At 37.7% G+C, this 24,286-nt stretch overlaps 1 protein-coding gene across 2 annotated transcripts in view; it reads right to left on the minus strand.

Moving 5' to 3' along the window:
* GABRG2 (gamma-aminobutyric acid type A receptor subunit gamma2) overlaps positions 1-24,034 on the minus strand; it is a 123,419-nt gene extending 99,385 nt beyond the window's left edge. For both annotated transcript variants that reach the window (XM_027084379.1, XM_027084378.1), the window contains exon 1: positions 23,501-24,034. In XM_027084379.1, coding sequence (XP_026940180.1) covers positions 23,501-23,607 — 107 coding nt within the window. In that variant the 5' untranslated portion in view covers positions 23,608-24,034. The remainder of the gene's footprint in view (positions 1-23,500) is intronic.
* Positions 24,035-24,286: the final 252 nt, after the last annotated feature.

Genomic DNA, 24,286 nt, shown 5'->3' on the forward strand with positions numbered 1-24,286 from the left:
TTTTTTTTTTTGCGTTACGCGGGCCTCTCACTGTTGTGGCCTCCCCCGCCGCGGAGCACAGGCTCCGGACGCGCAGGCCCAGCGGCCACGGCCCACAGGCCCAGCCGCTCCACGGCACGAGGGATCCTCCCAGACCGGGGCACGAACCCGTGTCCCCTACATCGGCAGGCAGACTCCCAACCACTGCGCCACCAGGGAAGCCCCCTCGTTCAATTTTTTGATAATTAGGTCAACAGCTGTTGGTAAGTGTGTTTATTTGACTGAGTCAATTATCAGATTATATATTCCTATGTATGAAATGCAAACAGTTTATTAGCAATCGCCAATGACCCGTATCAAATCAATTTCTCTGGGGGTTTATTAGCTAAGATGAATTTTTTTTGCAAGTATCAAAATATTCAAACTAAATTGGGAGGGATATATAACTCTAAAGCTTAATGTAGGATAAGCCTCATGGTGCTTTGATTCAGCTTCTCAACTATGTATTTAAAAACTCAGACTCTTGGGCTTCCCTGGGGGCGCAGTGGTTGAGAGTCCGCCTGCCGATGCAGGGGACACGGGTTTGTGCCCTGGTCCGTGAGGATCCCACATGCCGCGGAGCGGCTGGGCCCGTGAGCCATGGCCGTTGGGCCCGCCCGTCCAGAGCCTGTGCTCCACAGCGGGAGAGACCACAAGAGTGAGAGGCCCACGTACAGCAAAAAAAAAACCAAAAAACCTCAGACTCTTTCTGTCTCACCCTTCTGTCCTCCATGCTATCACCCTCAACCCAAAGATGGCTTAAATGTACAGTCACAAGATGCTAGCAACAACTCCTTACCTCTATGCTTCCTTGTTTATATCCATGAAAACAGAGATAAACTCTTCCAATTTACTTTTCTAAAAGTCCCCAGAGGGTCTCATTTTGTGAATCACTGGCCTGAATACATATGAATTCATACATATGAAGCCACGTCTATAGCTAGAGGGTGGGACTCTGTTCATTATTTTAGTATAATTATATATCCTACCACTAGCGTCAAAGATGAAATCGACATCCCCAAAAGCATGTGGACTTCACAGAGAGCAAATGAAAACTGGGATATTTAAGATAAGGAGGGAAAATGTGGAGAAGAGAACCACAGCAGTCACTAGGAACAGAGGGTTTAAATAGGAAAAAAACATATCAGGTCATGTTCTAGGCATATGATTGAAGTCCATTTTCCTACAGTTAGTGCCCTCACTGCATTTGCTGTTGCTGTTGTTGTGTATTTGTTTTAACTCACTCATAAATAAAAGTGGGAGAATGTGGAGTGGCTAGCATTCATACACTGCTGCAAGGAAAACATTTCGGCATTATAGTCTAATGATGAACACCTGTGTATCCTATTAACCAGCAAGTGCATCCCTAGATTTATTCCAAAAAGAAATGCACGCACACATCTACCCCAAGACATGTACAAGAATGTTCACAGTTGCATTATTGGTAATACAAATCTATATAACCTAAATCAATAGTAGAATGAATAAATAAATTATGGCATATTTACATAATGAAACACTATACAACAATACCAACTAGTGAACTACCACTACGTGCAGCAACATAAATCTGAAAAATAAGCATTTGAGCAAAAGATGCAACACATACACCCAAGACACACACACATACGCTGTGTTTCTGTTTGTATAAAATTTAGTATCAGGTAAAATTCAACTGTGGAGGTCAAAGTCAGAACAGTGATTACTTTGAGGGAGAAGAAAGTAGATAGAAATCAGCAGGGAATTGAGGATGTCTTCTGGGGTGTTGGCAATATTTATTTCCAGAAATGGTGGGTGGTAACATGGGTTTTTATTTCTATTAATGACGATGCACTGACCCATATTTATGTACTTATGTACTTTGTATACGTTTTATTTCACAATAACAACAAAAAGAGTGTTTAAAATTTTGGTTTAGACTTGAATGTTAATAGCAAAATAATAGGCAAGAAATATCTGTCTTCAACAAGAAATATCTGTCTTCAACAGTGTTGTTTCCCAAAACTTTGCAAGTGTCTGGTGCTTGACAAAACACCCAATGAATACTTTTTCAAAATACTGAATGAATCAGTGAGAGTATAGATTATCTTTAAAGGTTCAATATTTGTGAAAATTAACTTGGTAAAACTCACTCTTTACAAATGTGCATATGTCACAGTTATAGGTAATATTAAAATGAACTGCCTATATAAAATGCCATCCAGCAATTGTCATCACTCTCGTCATTAAATGCTATCGATTCCTTGCATATGAAAACTCAAATAACATATATTGAAAATATTGATATTTAGGGAGGTTAAAAAGGAAATAAGGCCAAGGTTAACCCAAGAAAGCAATTCTAAAGTCATGTTAACTGTCTATGGCTGTCAGAATAAAAATAAAAGTGTTGATGCTAAATTGTGGTAAGAAAGACGTATCAATGGATACAGGAATTCTTATGTCATAAATAATAATACATTTTGGTAATGACAATAATGATTGTTAAACTGACACATTCTTAATTTATTCCTTTACTTATAAAGCACTTTTATGTGATAATTTACAAAATGATAAAAAATAATAATCTCAGAGAGCGGCCAAGATGGCAGAGTAGAAATACCCTGGGCTCACCTCCTCTCACGAGCACACCAAAATCATAACTATCTGCAGAACAACCATCGATGAAAAAGACTGGAACCTACCAGAAAAGACCTTCTCCAACTAAAGACATAAAGAAGGAACCACAATGAGACAGGTCGGGGGGAGGACTCACAATATAATCAAATCATATACCCCCTAGTTGGGCGACCCACGAAGTGGAGAAAAATTATATTGCAGAGGTTCTTCCACAGAAGTGAGAGTTCTGAGCCCCACGTCAGGCTCCCCAGCCCAGGGGTCTGGTAGCTGGAAGATGAGCCCCCGGAGCATTTGGCTTTGAAAGCCAGCAGGGCTTTGCAGGAGCCCCACAAGACTGGAGGAAACAGAGACTTTACTCTTAAAGGTGCACACTAAACCTGATGCACACTGAGACCCAGGACAGAAGCAGTAATTTGAGAGCACTGTGGGCCAGACCTAACCTGCTGGTCTTGGAAAGTCTCCTGGGGGGAAGGGGGTGCTGTGGCTCACCCTGGGGACATAGACACTGACATCAGATGTATTGGGGAACACAGCAGCTGCCACAGCTCATTGGCACCAAGACCTGGCCCTACCCAGGAACCTATAAGTGCTAGTGCTGTAACGCCTCAGGCCAAACAACTAACTGGGTGGGAACACAGCCCCACCAGTGGCAGACAGGCTACCTAAAGACTAAAGAGCCCACGTTCACCTCTAGACACGCCCCCTAGACATGGGCACAGGTCACTAGAGGGCCAAGACCCAGCTCTACCCACCAGTGGGCAGGCACTGGCACCTCCTGCCAGGAAGCCTGCACAAGCCTCTAGATCAACCTTACCTGCCAGGGGGCAGACACCAGAAGTGAGAAAATTATGATCCTACAAGACAGTTCAGACCCTACCCTGGGACCAGCTGGGCCCTGGCTCTGCCCACTAGCAGGCCAACGCAACCTTCAAGACACCCCAGCGGTGTGTGTCAGAAACCGCACCCACTACCAAAGATCTGAAATGAGCTCTGGGACCCCTGGGCCCTGCAGCCAGATTCCAGGAACCAGCTCTGCCTGCCAGAAGTCCAGCACTAACCCCAGGACCTGGCTTCACCTGCCAGTGGGTAGGCAATGGCCCCAGAATCTCTGACACCCTGACTCTGCCTACCAGTGAGCCAGCACTAGCCCTGTGGCCCCCTAGGGTTCCTCAATCAGCCACCACGTGACCAGGCCCCACTAAACAGCAGCCGGCAGCATCCACGCAAGGCAGGGCCTGGCAACCAACCAGACTAGCGACCAACCAAGCCTACAAGACAGCCCACATAGTCAGCCTGCCACAGGAGAAGGACCCAAGCAGCCCTCTTAGGGGGAACCACCAGAGCGTATAGTTTGGGTGCTGAGAGGGGAGTGTACTGCTAGGACTCATAGGACGCCTCCTACAGAAACATAACTAATCTACCACAGACATAAAAATACAAATAGCAACTTAGGCAAAATGAGACATCAGAGGAACATATTCCAGATGAAGGAATAAGACAAAACCCCAGAAGAAGAAGCGAAGTGGAGATAGGCAGTCTACCTGAGAAAGTGTTCAGAGTAATGATCTAAAGATGATCAAAGACAGGTTCCAAAAAATTACACACATTCAAGTTACCAATTCTCAACCTGTCTAAAAACCAAATACCCCTTCAAATAGATACAGTCCACCCTATTCTAGTTAAATATTTTTGTTTTATTTTATAGAAATTATTTTGCTGAATTCACAAACAGAATTTGATTTAAGAAGAACTTTTTGTCCTGTGGTGTGTTTTGGTTACTTTTTTTTTTTTTCCTTTTAAGGACTGCATATTAAAGTTAATTCTGTGCATAGCATGCCTAGATACTGAATTCAGGAGTTCAGTCACATTGAGTTTTTGTGCACAGAGAGATGTGACCTTTGGCCCTTTACTAAAGATTTAGGGAAAAACAGGATTCTTAACACTGTAAAAGTTTCCTAACGTAATCAATCTTGTACTTTTTGTATGTTTTTTATATACATGTATATTTAATAAGCACAAGCTTGGTTGTATTTTTTACAGTTCAGTTAATAGGAAAATGGTTTGTTAAAAAGGCTACAGTTGGAATTGAACAAAGCAGAAACGAAACTGAGAACTGTGTTATTTTGTGATTAAAAGGAGCAGGTATCTAAAGAAAAAAAAAAAAAAGATGATCAAAGAACTCAGGAAGAGAATGGATGCATAGAGCGGGAAGTTAGCTTTTAACAAAGAGTTAGAAAATATGCAGAACAGACAGAGATGAAGACTACAATAACTGAAATGAAAAATACACTAGAAGGAAAAATAATATTCTCAATTTTTTGCTTGTGTACACTCTGCCACAGGTAGGAAGTGGTAAAGTGTACATGGCTTCAAAATCTGAATTATCCTGGGGAAACTGAGACAACTTATCTTGTACACTGTACACCCAAGTAGAATTTTTAGAAGGCAGTTACCTGAATTGGGGCCCCAAGTATGTTGGTCTCATGCAGTAATTTTTTTTTCTACAAGATAACAGAACTTAGATACTGTACTTGCATTGTTGTTGAACTATTACAACACGGTGACAAACTAGCCAGCACAGCTTTTGGGGCTGCTCTCTCTCACTCTAGAAACACAAATGAAGTTTGCATATCTTACTATCTATCTATCTATCTATCTACTTATTTATTTATGGCTGTGTTGGGTCTTCGGTGCTGAGTGCTGGGTTTCTCTAGTTGCGGCGAGCAGGGCTACACTTTGTTGCAATGCGCAGGCCTCTCATTATGGTGGCTTTTTTTGTTGCCTTCATGGGCTCTAGGTGCACGGGCTTCAGTAGTTGTGGCACATGGGCTCAGTAGTTCTGGCTCGTGGGCTCTAGAGCGCAGGCTCTGTAGCTGTGGCGCACGGGCTTAGCTGCTCCGCGGCATGTGGAATCTTTCCGGACCAGGACTCAAACCTGTGTCTCCTGCATTGGCAGATGGATTCTTAACCACTAAGCCATCAGGGAAGCCCTCTTGCTACTTTCTGACTATTGACATCCAAGACCAATTTTAACCACAGAAGATATGCAAAACATAAAGCTACTGTCAGAGAAGAATATAATTATTTACCATCGAGAAATAGTTCAAAAAGGAAATACTTTGAATTTCTTCATTTATATGATTACTATCATTCACTAAGAATGTACAATGTCCAGCACACACTGAATGTCTGATGCTGGATACAGACCAGTTGTTCTTACCCTGGCTGCATGTTAAAATTACCTAGAGGGCTTTTAAAAAATAATAATAATAATACCAGGGCTTCCCTGGCGGCGCAGTGATCGAGAGTCCGCCTGCCGATGCAGGGGACACGGGTTCGTGCCCCGGTCCGGGAGGATCCCACGTGAGAGGCCCGCGTACCACAAAAAAAAAAAAAAAAAAAAAAAAATTCCAGTGCTGAAGGCTTACCTCTTAAGTTACTAATTTAATTAGACTAGGATTAGACCAAGCCATTGATATTCAGCTAAATCTAAGGTGTAGCCAGGATGAAGAGTTACTGCAAGAAAACATGACTCAGTTGCTTGAACTTTCTTTTCTGAATAAATAGCACGTTGGTAACTGCTCTCAAGTGAGTCAAATAAATGTCACTTACTATAGTGTTTCAAGGTATACTGGAAATTCAAATTAGCATCATTTGCAATTAAGAGCCTATGTCCTATTAAGATAACTTCATATCAGTGCTTCCCAAAGTCTGGGACACCTGATGCTAGTACCCAAGACAATTTTAAGTGTCACATATGCATAGCATTAAAACACATTGAAATTCATAATTAGAAAGTTTTTCTCTTTTAAATTTTCTTTCCGCTCATCCAATCATATTAAAGACAAAGTCTTAGTTACAACCATGTTCTCCAATTCGCTAACCTACTTTCTAAAGAAGAAAAACAACAAACTTAGCACCTCTGGTAGACAATAATGTATAACTGAAACTTGATAACATTGTTCTGGCTTCACTGTATTTACTTTGCAGTTTTCTTCTGTTATGAAAAATGAAACTGATTTTCTGGGCTTAATTACTTTTAAGTTTATTAAATAAAATAATTAGATTTAAAAGACATTGGCTGGGACTTCCCTGGCAGTCCAGTGGTGAGGACTACTCCATGCTTCCACTGCAGGGGTCATGGGTTCGATCCCTGGCCAGGGAACTAAGATCCCTAAGATCCCAGCCCACACATGCTGCATGGCACGGCCAAAAAAACTAATTAATTTAAAAAAAAAGACATTGGTTTATGAAAAATATTAAGTAAAAAAATAACCAAGTGTCACTTAGATGTGGCAAAAATCATGAAGGTGGTTGAATCTGGGGAACAATGCCTTGTGAATCTAGATTCCTCATTCCTTCAGTTAATCAGCCTGTATATGAGACTCTTGTTCAAGTACAGTTGCAGATGGAAAGATGTGCAAAGTACAATGCTGATATCAAAACACCTCTCATCTATTTGGAGAGACAAACAAATATCTGAATAGCTAGAAAAAAATGCAACACTTATTAACAGCACAAGGCAATAAGAAAAACATTGTCACACGGTAGAACGTGACTAATCTGTTTGCCAGCACCTCCAACTTGATATGAATGAAGGTTATTTCTATCAGCATGCCTCTGTAATCAGTTCCAAAACTCAACTTCTATGGTAAGACTAATATTTTTCTCTAGAGCATAAAATGTTTTGGGGAAATTATAAAACTTTTCATTCCTCTTCGAGCAAAATAGAAGGTAATATATATAAACATGCAAAATTGTCCACTTATTTACAAGGGAGCAACAGGTAGGTAAGAGAACAAATGTGTATTTTCTCATAGTCCATGAACAAGAGGTCAAACTGTTCCAAATTTAGTATAAAGGTCATCGAGAGCCAGTTTATAAAAATGAAGCCTGATTATATTGCATGCAATATCAACATTTATTCAGATGTATATTCAAGTGTATCAAACTCAAGTGAACTTTAGATGTATTGAAAATTCATATCACTATAGTCTGTTCTATCATAGCAAGAAATGAAATATCCTGATTTTGCTAAAATATAGATGTTTGAAACTATGGAACAAATTTGGTCAGGTGGCTGACTGTATTTTCATTTTCATGTAGGAATTTTATCAATATGTGTCCATCTGAGTGACCATGATTCTGGGAATTTTTCTTTCTCTACATTTTTTCTTTTCTTTTCCCTTGTTTCTTTTCTAGAAGATCATGCTGTAGTCTTTAAGTTCAAGTCATACAAATTTGACATTTGTTCCTGTGGTGTGGCCACTTTTAGAAGATTATTCTTAAGTTTTCATTATTTGACTCTTCCTGGATAAAACATTTTCTGTAAGTCAGTGTGTTATCAATCACTTGAAAAAGTAAATCAAGTCTTCTGTTTCAGTTTTGTTGCTCTCATTTTTCTTCCTCCTCATTCCCTCTACCTTCATTATATCAATAGTCCATCTTTATCTCTACATAAATTTACATAACTAAGAATTATGAATACTCCAGATCATAGAAGTTGTGTATTTATTCACTCACTTGTGATTATTCACAGATATCTCCTATGAGCTAAACACCATTCTCAGCACTTGGAATTATTACTTTTTTTTCCTATGAAAATATGGTAGATGTTTTTTAAAAAGTTCTGTGCTGGCAGTGAGCATAAGTAAGTATTCTATGGATGTATTTTAGAAAGTCCAAAATTACTTTTGTTCTTAGAATTCTGGAACAATGTAAAAAAAAAAATCCCAATGGATTTGAAATCATCTTAACTTCACCCGAAGTTTAAGGGTGTTTTAAATCAGCATGCTGGTTTCATAAAAAAACTAAAAGTTTGTATAATAGAAAAAAGGTCAGTTTGTGTCATTCATATTTTTGCAAATTTAGATCCCTGTCACACGATAGCTTAAATGCTTTAAATGATAAAGAATTCATATTACAAAGAAAATACCTTAAGGGAATAACAACTTACTGTCTTTTCTCAGTAGTATATTTTTACCTTTTTCAAGAGACTGCAAACCTATTGCACAAATTAAAAAAGGAGCTCCCACAGAATCCATGCTTCTCCCTGCATCTTCCCTATCATTATTCTTTCCACTCTTTCCAATATCCTCAGGTACATGATCACAAGTAATATCAAAGCAGATCTCATAACCATTAAGAAACTTCTGATTGGGCTTCCCTGGTGGCGCAGTGGTTGAGAGTCCACCTGCCGATGCAAGGGACGTGGGTTCGTGCCCCGGTCTGGGAAGATCCCACATGCCGTGGAGCGGCTGGGCCCGTGAGCCATGGCCGCTGGGCTTGCACGTCCGGAGCCTGTGCTCCGCAACGGGAGAGGCCACAACAGTGAGAGGCCCGCGTACCGCAAAAAAAAAAAAAAAGAATAAAACTGATGGTATTATATGAAGTATTTCCCAGAATTCAAAATATTCACTATGGCCTCAAAGTTGTACCACAGGAAGCAGCTTTCTGACTCCCAAATCCTATATCCTGACTTTTTCATCCATGATCACTGTCCTCCAGCCATGTGGGCTAATTTTAGTTCCTAAACCACACCAAGTTTTTTCTCCATTCAGGGCCCTTGCAATCTGCTGTTACCTATAATGAGAGAGGTCTTCCCTTCAATCTTTTCATGGCTGAATTTTTTTAATACTCTTATAATCTCAACTTCTTATCCATTACTCAGAGTGGCCTTTCCTGAGTATTCTATCTAAAACAATTTTTTCTTTTCTCCATCATAGCACACCTTTTAGTTATTCAACATTTACCACAATTTGAAATTTGTTTGTTTACTATCTGCCTGTCCCTAGACTGCAATGTCTAAGAGGATTAAGATGTCTGTATTTCTTCCTGTTTTATCTCCAGTCCCTAGTACAGTGCCAAACAAGTATTAGGAATGCAATACCTATTTATTTATGGCAGAAAGGCAGGAAGCCTTCATAGGAAATGTGTCTTCCTTCATAGGAAGGAGGAAATTTGTCTACTTTACATTTATTTTCATTCTGCATTTAACATAGTGCTTGAAAGCTCAACAAGAGTCAAATAATATCCCATGTTAGCCAGTTTCAAGGGGAAAATGGACAGAATCACATGGATATGTGGATTTAAAAAATGATTGAGTGTAAAATATCTATCTGGTTACACAAATTTACTTAGATCAGAGGCAATAAGTGAAACAAATCAATATATATGTAGGATATTGTCTATAAGAATATATATAAAAGTATGGTTATAACATATGATATATATAATGTAGTATTATGTTTTTAAAAGCATGTCTTTATTCTAAAATATACATTCCACAAGTACAAGGACTGTGTTTGCCTTGTTCAATGCTATAGCTTCTGCATGTTGCATAGTGCCAGGAACACAGTCACTGGGGATTAAACAAAATGTGATTCACAAGATAGCAATTCAGAAGGACACTACTGAGGTCACCTGAGTCAGAGTGTATAACTGTTATCTTGAAACTTCTGCTTTATGTACATCTTCATTTTTCTGAAATATTTCATTGATACTTAAACATCTATTAAGAATGTGCTTGGGAGATTACTTATAGTCTGAAGTCAAGGAGAAGGCAGGTGCCTAGAAGGGTGATTAATTGGAAAGGGCAGAAGAAAACCTCCAAGTGTGATGGAAACAAATATATATTGGAAACTAATATATGTATGTATATATACGTATGGGTGGTGGTGATACCGGTGTACACATTTGGAAAAGATTTTATCTAACTCTACACTTAAACACTCAACAGTTATTGAATCTAAATTATGTCCTTATTTAGGAAAATATTTGTTAGGAAAAAAGTCTCTCTGCTATGTGGTGAATAAATCAGAAGGTAGCAAAACTGGCATCAGAAAGGTACTTTAGGTGGCTGATGCAGTAACCTAGGTGACAGAGGATGTTGGATTTCACTCTATTATCATATCCATAAGGCACACACAAAAAATGAAGACTCAGTTATGACCTTGAATAGAAAAATATCAGTTCTCTCTTTTTTGCATATAGTTAAAGAAGCTGTCTTCAGAAAGAAGTCCCATGTGTCACCACATATTTTATTGTTATTGGGATCTAATCCACACGTGTTAGGAATTTTATCAAGTTTTTAGTATTGATCTAAAATGAATGAACAGTATAGTCATTCCAGAAACTTATGGACCTTTATCCAATTTTCTCATCTTATACAAATTAAGACAGGGGACTAGAGAATTACTGAATTTTTATTAAGAAACCCCTCTCCTGTACTTTACCCAAATTTAGCGTTTAACAGGGGTGGAGAGACTATTTGTGTCTCTAGGAATATCCCCAGGAAATAAATAATGACCCTGAGGTAGTAACAAAAACAACATGTAAGAGAAGTTTACTATGTGCCATGTACTATGTATTATGTCAAGTGCTACTCAAAAGTAGCTTTTGAAGAATTATTATCTTCCTTTTTTTATATGAAGATACTAAGGATGAATGCAGTTAATAAATTTACTGAGGGCCATCAAGTAGTAAATGTCAAGGGCAGAAATATGAATCCTGGTCAAGTATGGCTCCATAGCTTATGCTCTTAAGGACTACACGATTCTGTAGGATTTGTTTGTTTTTTTTTTGTTTTGGTCACCAGCCATATATGCTGAACTTAGAGTGAGGTACTATGGAAAAGATTCTTTTTTCCCTTTTTTTAACATTTATTTATTTATTTATATTTTTTGGGCTGTGTTGGATCTTCATTGCTGAGCATGGGCTTTCTCTAGTTGCAGCGAGCGGGGGCTACTCTTCATTGCGGTGTGCAGGCTTCTCATTGTGGTGGCTTGTCTTTGTTGCATAGCACAGGCTCTAGGCCCATGTGCTTCAGTAGTTGCGGCACGTGGGCTCAATAGTTGTAGCTCGCGGGCTCTAGAGCACAGGCTCAGTAGTTGTGGCACATGGGCTTAGCTGCTCCGCGGCATGTGAGATATTCTCGGACCAGGGCTCGAACCCGTGTCCCCTGCATTGGCAGGCGGATTCTTAACCACTGTGCCACCAGGGAAGTACCTTTTTTTCCTTTTTTAAGAGAAGATAAATTTCAGGGAAAAGGAGATGCAGTTTTTATTATTTAATTAAACAGTAATTATTGAACATTTATTAGGAGCAAGACACTTCTCTAAAAGCCTGGAGTATAACAGTGGAAGAAACAGCATCTCTGCTCTCATTAATCCTGGATTCTAGCTGAAGAAGACCGAAAATAATAAATCAGTAAGCTACATAATAAAAAATTTTCTACTTAATTACTGAAGACTAAGGAAAAGTAAAACACAGAAGAGAATAAGTGGAATTGTGAGTATAGGGTTGAGGGACATTTGCAGTATTACATTGAGTAATCAGTGTAGGCACTGAGAAGGCAATATTTGAGCAAAGATTTGACGAAGGTGAATTAACTAGTGGATATCAGGAAGAAATGAATTGCACGGGTAACGTAATATTAAATATACTTTCCCCATTGTTATCATAACTGATGTCCCAGCACTGAGAAAAATAAGTGAGAAGTGTTATATTCTCATTTAACACAAATGTGGTAGGCGGCCAAGAAGAGGCAGAACTTGCTAGAGAAGGCAAGAAACCAGTCCTGGGTTCTTTTTCCTTCACCCACTTTGGGGCTGTAAAATAGGAGTCTAAGGATTCAATAAGAAAGCAGTTCTTATGGAAAAAGTTTATTGGCCTAAGTGTAGAAAGAACGGTGCAGTTTCATATCCCCTCCTCACAGTGATACATGTTCCACCTCTACCTCAAGGCAACTAGAAAACAAAGTCAAGAAACCCACTCATTGATGTCTACCATTTAGGGGAGACTAACAGGGGTAATTGCTATCTCTACCCAAAACAGAAAACTTACATATCTGCTTCTTAATGCTGTTTGAACACAGGGTAGATAGAGAATTCTTAGCAAAATTTGGCCTGTGGTCTCTAATTTAAGCAGTCCAAATGACTAATGTAGCCTGATTTTTTTCCTGGAAAAGTCTAAAGGTGATAGGCTGGCTTGAACAATCCCAATAGTGAATCTGAGTGAGAAAAGGACCTTCACTTTCTGAAGGCGACAAGCAATTTTCCTGAGTTTGTTTTTCATTCATTCATTCCTCCTGAGCTAAATGGATGCCAGAAAAACAGTCTATTTGGCAAGAAAATGCTAGTAGAAGGTCAGGGTAGACGTGTCTTTAGAGTGGAGCTGAGGGCCTGTCATAAAACATCAAGCCCTCATACAGCATGACCCATGTCAGGGAACAGTGCAATTCTAAAGGTCCCCAGGAGGAGGAAGGAGGAAGAGGGTTAGCTCCACAGAATCCATCCAACCCCCCATGAAAGAATGACTAAACATTTAGGCGTTTTTCACCCAGAGAACAATAAGATCTTTCCGCAAAGGTAACTGCCCTTCCTCCCTCCACCCTAATCTTGAAAAAGCCAAAAGCAGCATAATAAAAAGAGAAGAGGAGCCTAACAAAAAAATGAAGAAATAGTGTCAGGCAGGCAGCAGAAATCTTAGGTCAGGGCTGATCAGAGAACAGAAAAAAATTTAAAGTGAGTGAGAGTTTGAAGGATCAATTTAGATGAGACTTTAATACCTGAAAATGAGATCATTATAAACTGTAAAATGAATGGAAAATTCATTGCTTTTACGTTAGGTATTGTCCAGGTGTGGGGAAGAGAGATTCAATAGATGACATTTAAAGAGAATCATAATTTCTAGACCATAGCTATCTATATCCAGCATTTTCAATAAATCAGTTACTGGAAAATTCAGGCATATTTTAAGTATCATTTCATAATAGAAGGCATAAAATTAAAGATTTTTAAATTAATAACATTTAAACATGGCTGTATTTCTGTTATTCACTCTCCACATTTTTAGGGGTGAACATTACATACTACAATATACCAATATCAATTAAATGTCTTACAGATATAAAACAAATGGTGCTTATAGGGTTAAGGGACTTCCCAAAGATAATTTAGTTAAAAATTATACCATACACAAAAATAAACTCCAAATGGATTAAAGACCTAAATGTAAGACCAGATACTATAAAACTCTTAGAGGAAAACATAGGCAGAGCACTCTGACATAAGTTGCAGCAATATCTTTTTCGATCCATCTCCTAGAGTAATGAAAATAAAAACAAAAATAAACAAATGGGACCTAATGAAACTCAAAAACTTTTGCACAACAAAGGAAACCACAAACAAAATGAAAAGACAACCTACAGAATGGGAGAAAATATTTGCTAATGATGCGAACGACCAGGGATTAATCTCTAAAATATACAAACAGCTCATGCCGCTCAAAATCAAAAAACCAAACAACGCAATAAAAAAAGCGGACAGAAGACCTAAATAGACATTTTTCCAAAGAAGTCATACAGATGGCCAAGAGGCACATGAAAAATTCTCAACATCGCCAATTATTAGAGAAATGCAAATCAAAACCATCAATACAATGAGATATCACCTCACACCGGTCAGAATGGCCATCATCAAAAAATCAACAAACAATAAATGATCTAGAGGGTGTGGAGAAAAGGGAACCTTCCCACACTGTTGGTGGGAATGTAAATTGGTGCGGCCACTATGGAGAACAGTATGGAGGTTCCTAAAAACTAAAAACAGAACTACCTTATGATCTAGCAATCCTACTCCTGGGCATGTATCTGGAAAAAACATGGTTTGAAAGGATATGTGCACCCCCGTGTTCACTGCAGCACTGTTTACAATAGCCAAGACACAGAAGCAACTTAAATGTCCATTGACAGATGAATGGATAAAGAAGATGTGGTACATACATACAACGGAATATTACTCAGCCATTAAAAAAATGAAATAATGGTATTTATAGCAACATATATGGACTTGGAGATTATCATACTAAGCAAAGTAAATCAGACAAAGACAAATATCATATGCTATTACTTATATGCAGAATCTAAAAACAAATGATACAAATGAACTTATTTACAAAAAACAGACTTAGAGAACAAAGTTATGGCTACTAGGGGGGAAGGGTGGGGGGAGGGATAGATAGGGAGTTTGGGATTGACACACACACACTGCTATATTTAAAATAGATAACCAACAAGGACCTACTGCATGGCACAGGGAACTCTGCTCAATATTCTATAATAACCTAAATGGGAAAAGAATTTGAAGAAGAATAGATACTTACATATGTATAACTAAATCACTTTGCTGTACACCTAAAACTAACATAACATTGTTAATCAATGATACTCCAATATAAAACAAAATAAAAAGTAAAAAATAAAATAAAATAATGAAAAATTTACCTGGATGTAGAATAAACTAAAAGTGTCTAATTTTTTATAATTTCTAATAATTTGATTAATAAAGTATGGGTTTATGAAGGTTATGAAGTAATTATTTAAATAATTTAAGTAATTAAATAATTTGTTGTGGAATTTAATGAAGAATAATCAATTTCAAATGTACAGTTTTTTAAAATTCAACAATTTTTTTCTGAAAATTGTTGAATTTTAAAATTTAAGAATTAATTTTAAAATTAAGAATTAATTTTAAAATAAAGAATGCATATTTTTATTAATAAAGTTAAGTTAAAAGAAGGTAATTTAGTTAAATGATAATTTTTACCTGGAATCACTGAGATGTTGTTATTGACTTTAAAAATTATCACTTTAAATTTTCCCTCTAAGAAATACTAAGGAAAATTACTTTTCTATTAAAAACAGGAAATATCTGAATACTACCTCAGATTTAAAATAACTTGTTTGTTCTTTCTTTTGGAATAATTTAAGAAGAATATATATTTACTCAATCTCTTTAATATAATGGGAAAAGTATTCTTTTTTGAGATTAAAAAGGGCATTACCCAAAGCTGCAGATTTGTGTGTATGTGTATGAGTATAGGACACTTTGCTTTTAGAATGATGATTACTTGAAAGGAACTAAATACACACTTGCTAATTCTAAGAATAAGATGAAGGGGGATACTGGAAGACAATAGGTAAAATAGATTTAAAAAAAAACAGTTGATAATTTATTAGCATATAATTACTAGCATCTATTCTTATGCTGAAAGATTATAATTTATCAATATTGAAAAGTCACTGCGGGAGTTCCCTGGTAGCCTAATAGTTAGGATTCCAAGCTTTCACTGCAGTGACCCGGGTTCAATCCCTGGTCAGGGAACTGAGATCCCACAAGGTGTCGGGTCTCCTTCTGTACACATTTTTATAGGTCATACACGGTGCATTTTGCATGTAATTCTAAAATCCCCAAAATATTCACTGTATTTTTCTTATCGTATTATATCCAAGTCTGAAATTAACTGACGTTCACAACTGGTATTTATATTTAAGATGGTCATGTGTTTTTTCCCCGTTTGATTGTAGTTGACTATTTATATTGGATTGACAAAGAATCAGACATGTCTCAGTTGGAGGTGGTGGTAGGAAAACAGATCTACTTTTATGCATATATAACTTGAAGACATACTGGATGGGGGTGAGTGGAGCAAAAGCCCATCAACTGGCCATTGGTTAGTAAATTTAGTTTGTGTTAAAATAATGTCATAAATGATGTGTTACTTTATTTAATTATCCTTAATATAGTTCTTGTCTATTACATAATTTTTTAAATAGTAAAGAAAAATAGTTTTCAGAACATTAAAAAAATTTTCACCACCTTTCTTCCCCGAAAATACCATTCACTTTTCAAGTGACAACCTCTTCAACCGAGGGCAAAAAATCCAGCAAAGACTATTATAACCAAGAAAAGAATGTTGAAATATTAAAACTGATCAATTAGATGACTGTAGATCAGTTTCAGCTAGTTTGTGGATCTCACTCAGTTTCTCTAGCCTATGCTTTCATCAAGTTAGAAAGCTGATATATTCTCTCATAGCACCGTATGACTTTCCTGTGTAGCATTTACCTGAATTAAAACTTAATAATTATTCGTATATTGGTTTGATCATTGCCTGCCACCCCATGAGATTGCAAACTCCATGATGGCGGACATCAAGACTTTTGCCCCATAAGTATATACCCAGTTCCTAGAACAGACCTGGCTGCAATACTATTCCTTTAATGAATTAAGAATTAATTCATTTCTATAGTTTATATCTAGAGTTTTTTCCCTCACTTATGGTATTTCAAATGTGTTTTCAAAAGCAGTTTATATAAAGGGACTGTTAACCTGCACAAAAGATCATAAATAAGAGTAAGTCATTTATTTCTTCCTACCAAGATAACACTGAAAAGTTATATTCAGTTTGTTTTGGCCATTTTATTTAAATATGCCTAAATAAATTACAGAACTTGATATTTATCTGTCTCACCACATAAACTTTGGTTCTACTACTATACTTGAGTTCATGGCAGGGTTTCAATTATTACAAAGGACCGTTGCTTAAAAAGCATTCTTTATTTTCTTCACTATGTTATTTGGTATTCAGATGGTTTTCTTTATGAATTGGTGGAGAATGTAATATCAGCACTATTTACTTAGCATTTACATGGTACTTTATAGAGTTCCATAATGATTTTTATAATAATATAGAATTATTACCAGATTTTGCCCTCTTATTTCATAATACAGTGGGGATTAATATGATTTTGAGTTAAATTTTATCTAAGCTACGAATGTATAACTTAAAAGGAGGTTTTTATTTCCTTTTAAAAGATGTGTATTCTCTAGAATATGGAAGAAATGAATAGCAAATAACTTTCCCAGTAAAGCCTTTTACACCTCAAAACAATCCAAGTATTTTCTTACTTTTACGAAGAAAAAGGGTGACTATTGTTGAGTGGTGTGGGGTATTGCACTAGGAATATGGCTGGGGAAGTCTCAACCCTTGCTCTACAACCAACATTCAAGAAGACTTGGACAAGGGGCTTCCCTGGTGGCGCAGTGGTTGGGAGTCCGCCTGTCGATGCAGGGGACACGGGTTCATGCCCCAGTCCGGGAGGATCCCACATGCCGCGGAGCGGCTGGGCCCGTGAGCCATGGCCGCTGAGCCTGCGCGTCCGGAGCCTGTGCTCCGCAACAGGAGAGGCCACAACAGTGAGAGGCCCACGTACCACACACACACAAAAAAAAGAATATTTGGACAATCTAAAATGTTATCTTCCTTATCTAACTTACAAAGCTATAGAGAGAATAAAAGTGTGCACGAAAACATTCTCAGAAAAAAAAATAAAGCCTTAATTTGTAGAAAGTGTAACTTTTTATTCCTCTAGAAAGTAAAACTTAAGCACTTTGATATTAAGTTTTCACGTGCCACAGTTAATCGAGCTGTTGCTCATTTGACTGAGGTGATTAAAAAGGTCAACTTTAAATATCTATATATTGAAGATAGAGCTATCCAGATATTGAAACAGTAACATTATTTCTACTTTAATATTCAGAATGGTTGCCTCAATATAGAATTTCTGTAGGAAAACTATGGGACAACATTAAGCAAATTATCCTATAAATTTTCTCAGTGGAGGACAAATTCTCTTCTTTGAAAATGGGATGACAAGCAGTAGTTAAATTTCTGGGTCATGACTGAATTGCAGATTAAACTATGCTTTATTTATACATAACCATTAAGAAAATATACTTTCTTAATGTATTTTTCCCCAGGGACTAAATAATATCATTTAACATGTTATTAAACTCATGAAACAACTGAAGAGTGGTTTATTTCTAAGCGTATCTGTTTAGAGCTTTCAATCAAAATTGTGAGGTAAATTTAGAAATGGAGTGACTGATGGGACTGAGGACCTCAAACCACACTACTATATGGATTCAACATTTTAATTTATTCAGTGGGCTGATTGGATGCAAGGTATCTATTCTAACTTCTATTATATGAAGGTGAAATCAGATAATTATAAAAACTAAAATTGACTGGTAACTTAATAATCTAGTCTAGTTACTACACTTATGAGCAAACAGTACTGGTGAAATGAAACTGATCAAAAAATTCAGAAGGAATAAAACAAAACAGAAAACACAAAATTCAGAAGTCATTAGTGACAGATCTAAAATATAATCAGTTATCATTATCTTGTATGTATACATTTTACAATATTTTTTCAGAGAACAACTCCAAATCATTTTTTATTTATACAGAAAAAGTGTATTTAGCAAAAGATACACTGAGATCAGAGTGGCTATGGCCCAAGAGACAAGGGAGGGAGGTGAAAGGCCTTCTGAGATCCTGCTATGGGAGAAGGGGTCTGGAGCAAAGTGGTGAAAAGTACCGGGTTAAGTGCTGAGTTGCGGGGGAGGGGCACTACAGAAGGCAGAGAGCTCCAGCTGCATCAACACTGTTGGCAGGTCATGCGTGGAACTCACAGTGACTCGCTGCAAACTATGGGGGGGCGGGAGGGGGGCGGGTCGATTAGTGCTGCTGACTGGAGTGAGAAACATGTCCTGGTTCCTGGACAGCACCCACCAAGGGACCCAGAAAGGAACCCCAGGATGGTGGGAAGTATATATAAATGTATACACCTATCATTATAGGACTCTATTTCTATCCACATACATAATTATCATTATTTGATGTTACTTCTAATTATCTGTTGCCTTTAAACAAGTCATTTAATCTCTCTATAATCTTGGTTTCCAAGTCGAAATGTGGTTGACAACAACTATGTCGCAGATTTTAGTAAAAATTGTGTGTGTGTGTGTGTATATATGTTATGTATAATATAATTATATTTTATGCATTTAAAATATATAACTTTTGTATATGTTAATTAAAATCTATTATATGTTAATATTTATATATTTAAAAAATTTGATTCAGTGTATGTATATACATGACACAAGTAGATTGGAAAATCTGAAAATATTGTATTGTGACTATCTGGTTTCTGACTTTGAAGATGTCACATGGATCTCTTCTAACCCAGTAGCAGAGGATGAATTCTTTCTTTCACATTTACCTGAATAGGTAATGTGCCCATCCCAAATGAAATCCTGAATTTTTAAATTGTTCTGATACTTGGGTGGTCAAACAATTCCTGAACTGCACTAATTTTAACTTTTTACCAATCTTCTGTGATCACTGAATTCAGCAGAAGTACTTTGGATGACCATGTAGGGGAGGAAAAATAATTTTCCTTCTACTCTTCTAGGTTCTTGGTTGAGACATCCTTGTAATAAAAAGATTCACAAGAGGAAAAGAAAAAAAAACAGAAAAGTAACAACATGTATATTTCCTGTATCTGAGTAAGTCCTTCAAATGGCCCAAGCCATCATCTTAAATACCATCTCCAGCTAAAGACAAAAGATGTTGGGAGGAGGGGAAGCCAGTTATGGGAGGTTATTAAGTAAAGCACAGTCAACAAGGGGACGGTTGTTAGGCAGATTTAAGCCCCTGCCTTCACCATTGGTAAGTTTCTAGGTATTTAGCCAAACTCTTCTTTCTGGTACAGGGAGGGAGACACCCTTAAACATGGAGATTTCCATTATAAATGTGAATCCCTCTTACAAAAGGGTAACTTCCACTCAGTTTTAAGCTTCACCTGTATCTGCTGTTTCTTAAAAATAATCAGCCTTAAATAATCCTTATGCCAAAGAGGCATATTTTGTGTTGGCAAATTCTGCTCCCCTTCAACAAGTATATGTCATTCCAATAAAGCCTACTTGTACTTAAGCTGTGGAAAGTCTGCCTTGGAATGACTACGAAGTTATGATGGTGAGAAGCAGCCACAGCCCTAGTAAAATAATATTTACAACAAAGATAAAGTCTCTAAAGTCAGTCTTAACATTCTTCCAGTTTGAGCACAAATCCTTGATATGAAGCAAATTTTAAAATACGGAGAACAGAGACCTCTACCACTAAATATTCTGTAATTCAATCATTTTGAGATTAGGTATTCTAAACTGAGTCTAGGATATCAGAGACACTTACGTAACGAATTTAAATTAAAAGCTAATTTTTAAATTCCTGCCTACAATCCAGATATTTTGTCTAGAGGGTAGTGGGCAGCTGGATCCTGGGAAATACTGGGTGATAAATATTTTTCTTTTTTTTTCCAGATAGATGTTTGCCTCAGCGTAGACTATTTGAAATGTTATGTCTATAAGCAATTAAATATGCTGAGGAAGTGATTTCATTTTTCTTTTTCTAATAAAACCAAGTGGAGAATTTGGAAGGATAGTAAATAACAAGCTTGTATGGTTCAAGAATCATACAAGTTTAGCAAGTTTCCCAGACCATTTCTATGATAGCATTGTATATAAGATATGTGACAGTTTAGATAGTTTTGAGTTTCAGAAATTAACTATCACACATATAAGAAGAGATATTAGCTATTAACATCCTCACTTCAATGCTTCATATTCCTCTTTGTTTTACTTTTGTAGAGATACAAACTAATGAATTTAGTCATTTTAATGAGAGTGAAAAATATTCTTTGGAGTTATGTAAATGAAAAGTCATTTAAATGTTTCTTTTTTTAAAAAAAATTCCCTTCAAGTTTCTAGGTAGTTCTACTACCACTGTTTACCCAAAAAGCCTTTTTCAAACTGCTCCCAGAATCCCACATTTTTCTAGTCACTTATCTTTCTTCAAGATCAGCTTCAGAGATCAAAGCTCCTATTTTCATCCAGCTCTATTCAGCCATTCAAATGGCTTTTTTTTTTAAATGGGATTGCAGCAAACTGAAACTCTGATCACATTCTCTGCACCAAACTGCAATGACTCCATTCTGTTATTACTGAGAAAATGTGAATATCCTCCTATTGGAGAGTTTATATGACACATAACTCCCATTATTTAGAGCTGTTTAAAAAGCTCATCTAAGCTACTATGATAAGTGAAAATTAAAATGTATCACTAAGTATTACTTTTTATATGATAATTGGAAAAGAAAAGGTGGGACTGTTGCAATAAGAAGACATCTTAATATGATAGTATTAGGAAAAATAATAAAATTGCACATTTTAGGTTAAAATAAGACCATTGGAGTAAAATATATAAAAATATTCTCATCTATTCAGTTATAAAGTTGTTTACTAAGATGGATGTAAGTGTGTAAGAAGGAAAGACATATTTCCCTATGTCTTGACTAGATTTTAATCCACAGGTTTCATAAATGGTAAGAACATGAGAATGATATTTCCTATCAACAAGTAACTATAAATTCTCTAATGTCTGAAACAAATTAAGAGTTACATACAACATTAAATAGTAAAATATGTGTGCAAATTTTAATTAAAAGAACTGTTTTTCCAGTATTCCACTAAAATGTATTACACATAAACCATTTCCAGTAAAAAGCCTTCTTCTAAGAAAACTACTTAATCTTACACTCTTAAAGAAAATATATTCTATTTTTATAGTAAAGCAGGGAGGTATGAAAAGTGCTGGTAGAATTAAGCAGGCCCCTCTCTCTGCTTGGAAACTCCAAAGACTCCAAAGAGAGACTTTCACTCCTTTTTTGCTTGGGTCTCTTTTTTACTGAAATCTGTACCTCCTCATTACCTACCCTAGGTAGAGAATGGAGGACCAGTGAAGTTAACTAGAAATTTTCAATAAAATAAAATAATCTTTTAACCCCCATCCCTTTTATCTCCCGTTGTTACAACTACTACATAAGAGTGTCAACTCCCAGGAAAACCTTAGGGCAATGGCTTGATTTCTTCTATAGCTAGTTTTTCTTTCTTTCTTTCTTTTTGAGCAGATTTGGGGTAATATTTTTACAGCTTTATTTCAAAGTGACAGTATAGAAGAGTGCAAGTAATATAAGTACAATGGACCTCTGGAAATCCTGATGGTACGTGTTGGGCAGGGGGGTTGTTTTGGTGGGTGGATAAATGATGAACTATATGTGAAGGGATAGTTCTTTGATACCTTTGGTGCAGGGAAGTTCAAAAAAATTTAGGTGCAAAATACTTCGCAACACACACCTGCTCAGGATTTTGGGAAATCCACCACCCCCTTTTCCCATCTTTTCTATTCAGTGCAACAAGGCTCTAAGACATTAATGCATAACTTCACAATTTTGGCATCACATTCACCTGGCTCAGCATATTTTTCAACACTGCAGCAAAGCCAACTCTTTTCCAGACATATATCCCTCCATGCACTGATTAACTACATTCTCTACCCCATGCCCAGCAATGCCCCTCCTATCTCAAGGAGGGGTTAGGGATAATCAGAGCAGGGTCCCCAGATGTCACTAGTGCTCTTCGGCTCCATCGGCCTTCTGTCTATACTATAACGATGTCCTGTGTAGATGTAAAGTTGTCCCGTGGGGTTAGACAAGCCTCGTTCCATTTGGCCCTGACAGGACTGCTGTCCCTGGTGCTGAACCCTGTTAGCCCACCAGGGAGTCTGCTGCCAAGTCAATGGGGCTGGATAGAAAACCTGGCTGGCTGATCTTAAGAATGCCCAGGTGCAGGAGCAAGCAATACTTTGGATACAGGAACAGAACCCATCCACACACACACACACACACACACACACACACACAAACACACACACGTCTCCCGGGTGTGCGCCAGGACCCCATTTGCAGTTTTCTCCTCCAGACCCGCACCCAAACGCCTCCAACATGGCCTCAAATGCCGGCATGTATCAGCACAGCCCACCTAGACATCAGACTGCAGTACTATCAAAATGCTACTCCCCAAACACAAAGTCTTTATGACGTTAGCATTTCCATTCTAAAACAAATAAAGAAAATCCAATAAATTAATAAATAAATGAAAGTGACCTTTCTCTTTCCTCCCTCCTTTTTCCCGCCCCAAATATTCACATTCCCCTAAATTACAAAGCCCCAAATCCTATAAGAGTCTTTTAAATCTGGGTGGTCTCCCGAGTTCCTCTGTCCCCACCCCTTCCCCCAACCTCTCTGAAACAAAACGACGCCGGAAAGGGCATATCTTACCCCGGGTAGAGCGATAGCAGGAGCAGAATCCACACCGTCATTTTCTGTGAAAATACAGGAGTCGAGTAGACTGAGCTTCCTGTGCTCCATGTATTTGTCGAACTCATCGCTTTTTTTTTTTTTTTCTCCCCTGCCTCTAGCCTCTAGGTTGCAGAAGAATCCCTCCCCTTTGTATTATTATTATGCTTATGAACTGATGGTGGCTCCCCCCACCTGCCTCTAGTAGGTCCCGTCACTGGGGAGCTGTATTGCTAGCAGCTTCGGGAATTAATATTCAGGGGGCAGAAATAAGATCAGCACAAACGCTTGCAGATACCATCAAAGCGTCAGCTCAGGGAGCATCTTCCAAGTCCCGGGGAATAATATAATTGAGGCAGGGGGAGGGTACAGGGAGAGACGCACAGGAGACAAATAAGGGAAAGGGAAACGCATGCACACTCGTACACATACTCATGCCCCCCACGCTCACACATACTCCTCCAGGTCCATCAATTGAGGTTTGTTTATTTGATTTGTTTTGATTTTTCTTTTAGAGGGCAGCAGGTGTGTGTGTGTGTGTGTGTGTGTGTGTGTGTGTGTGTGTGTGTTTAAAAGAAATGCACGAGTCTCTGCGTGAGTTAACTATCACGCAGATTAACTATGAGGTCAAAGTGGAAGCAATGCGCGCTGCTGCAGCAGGAATTAACACATGCGTGGTGTCTTTCCAGCGCCTTTTAACCCTTTATTGCCCACAAAAGTATGCAAGGACGGGCTTTCACGGGGACAAGAGGTGCTTAGGAAGACCAT

The sequence above is a fragment of the Aethalodelphis obliquidens genome, unplaced genomic scaffold, assembly GCF_003676395.1.
Source record: "Aethalodelphis obliquidens isolate GAN/ISIS:26980383/991018 unplaced genomic scaffold, ASM367639v1 scaffold52, whole genome shotgun sequence".
Taxonomy (NCBI): domain Eukaryota; kingdom Metazoa; phylum Chordata; class Mammalia; order Artiodactyla; family Delphinidae; genus Aethalodelphis; species Aethalodelphis obliquidens.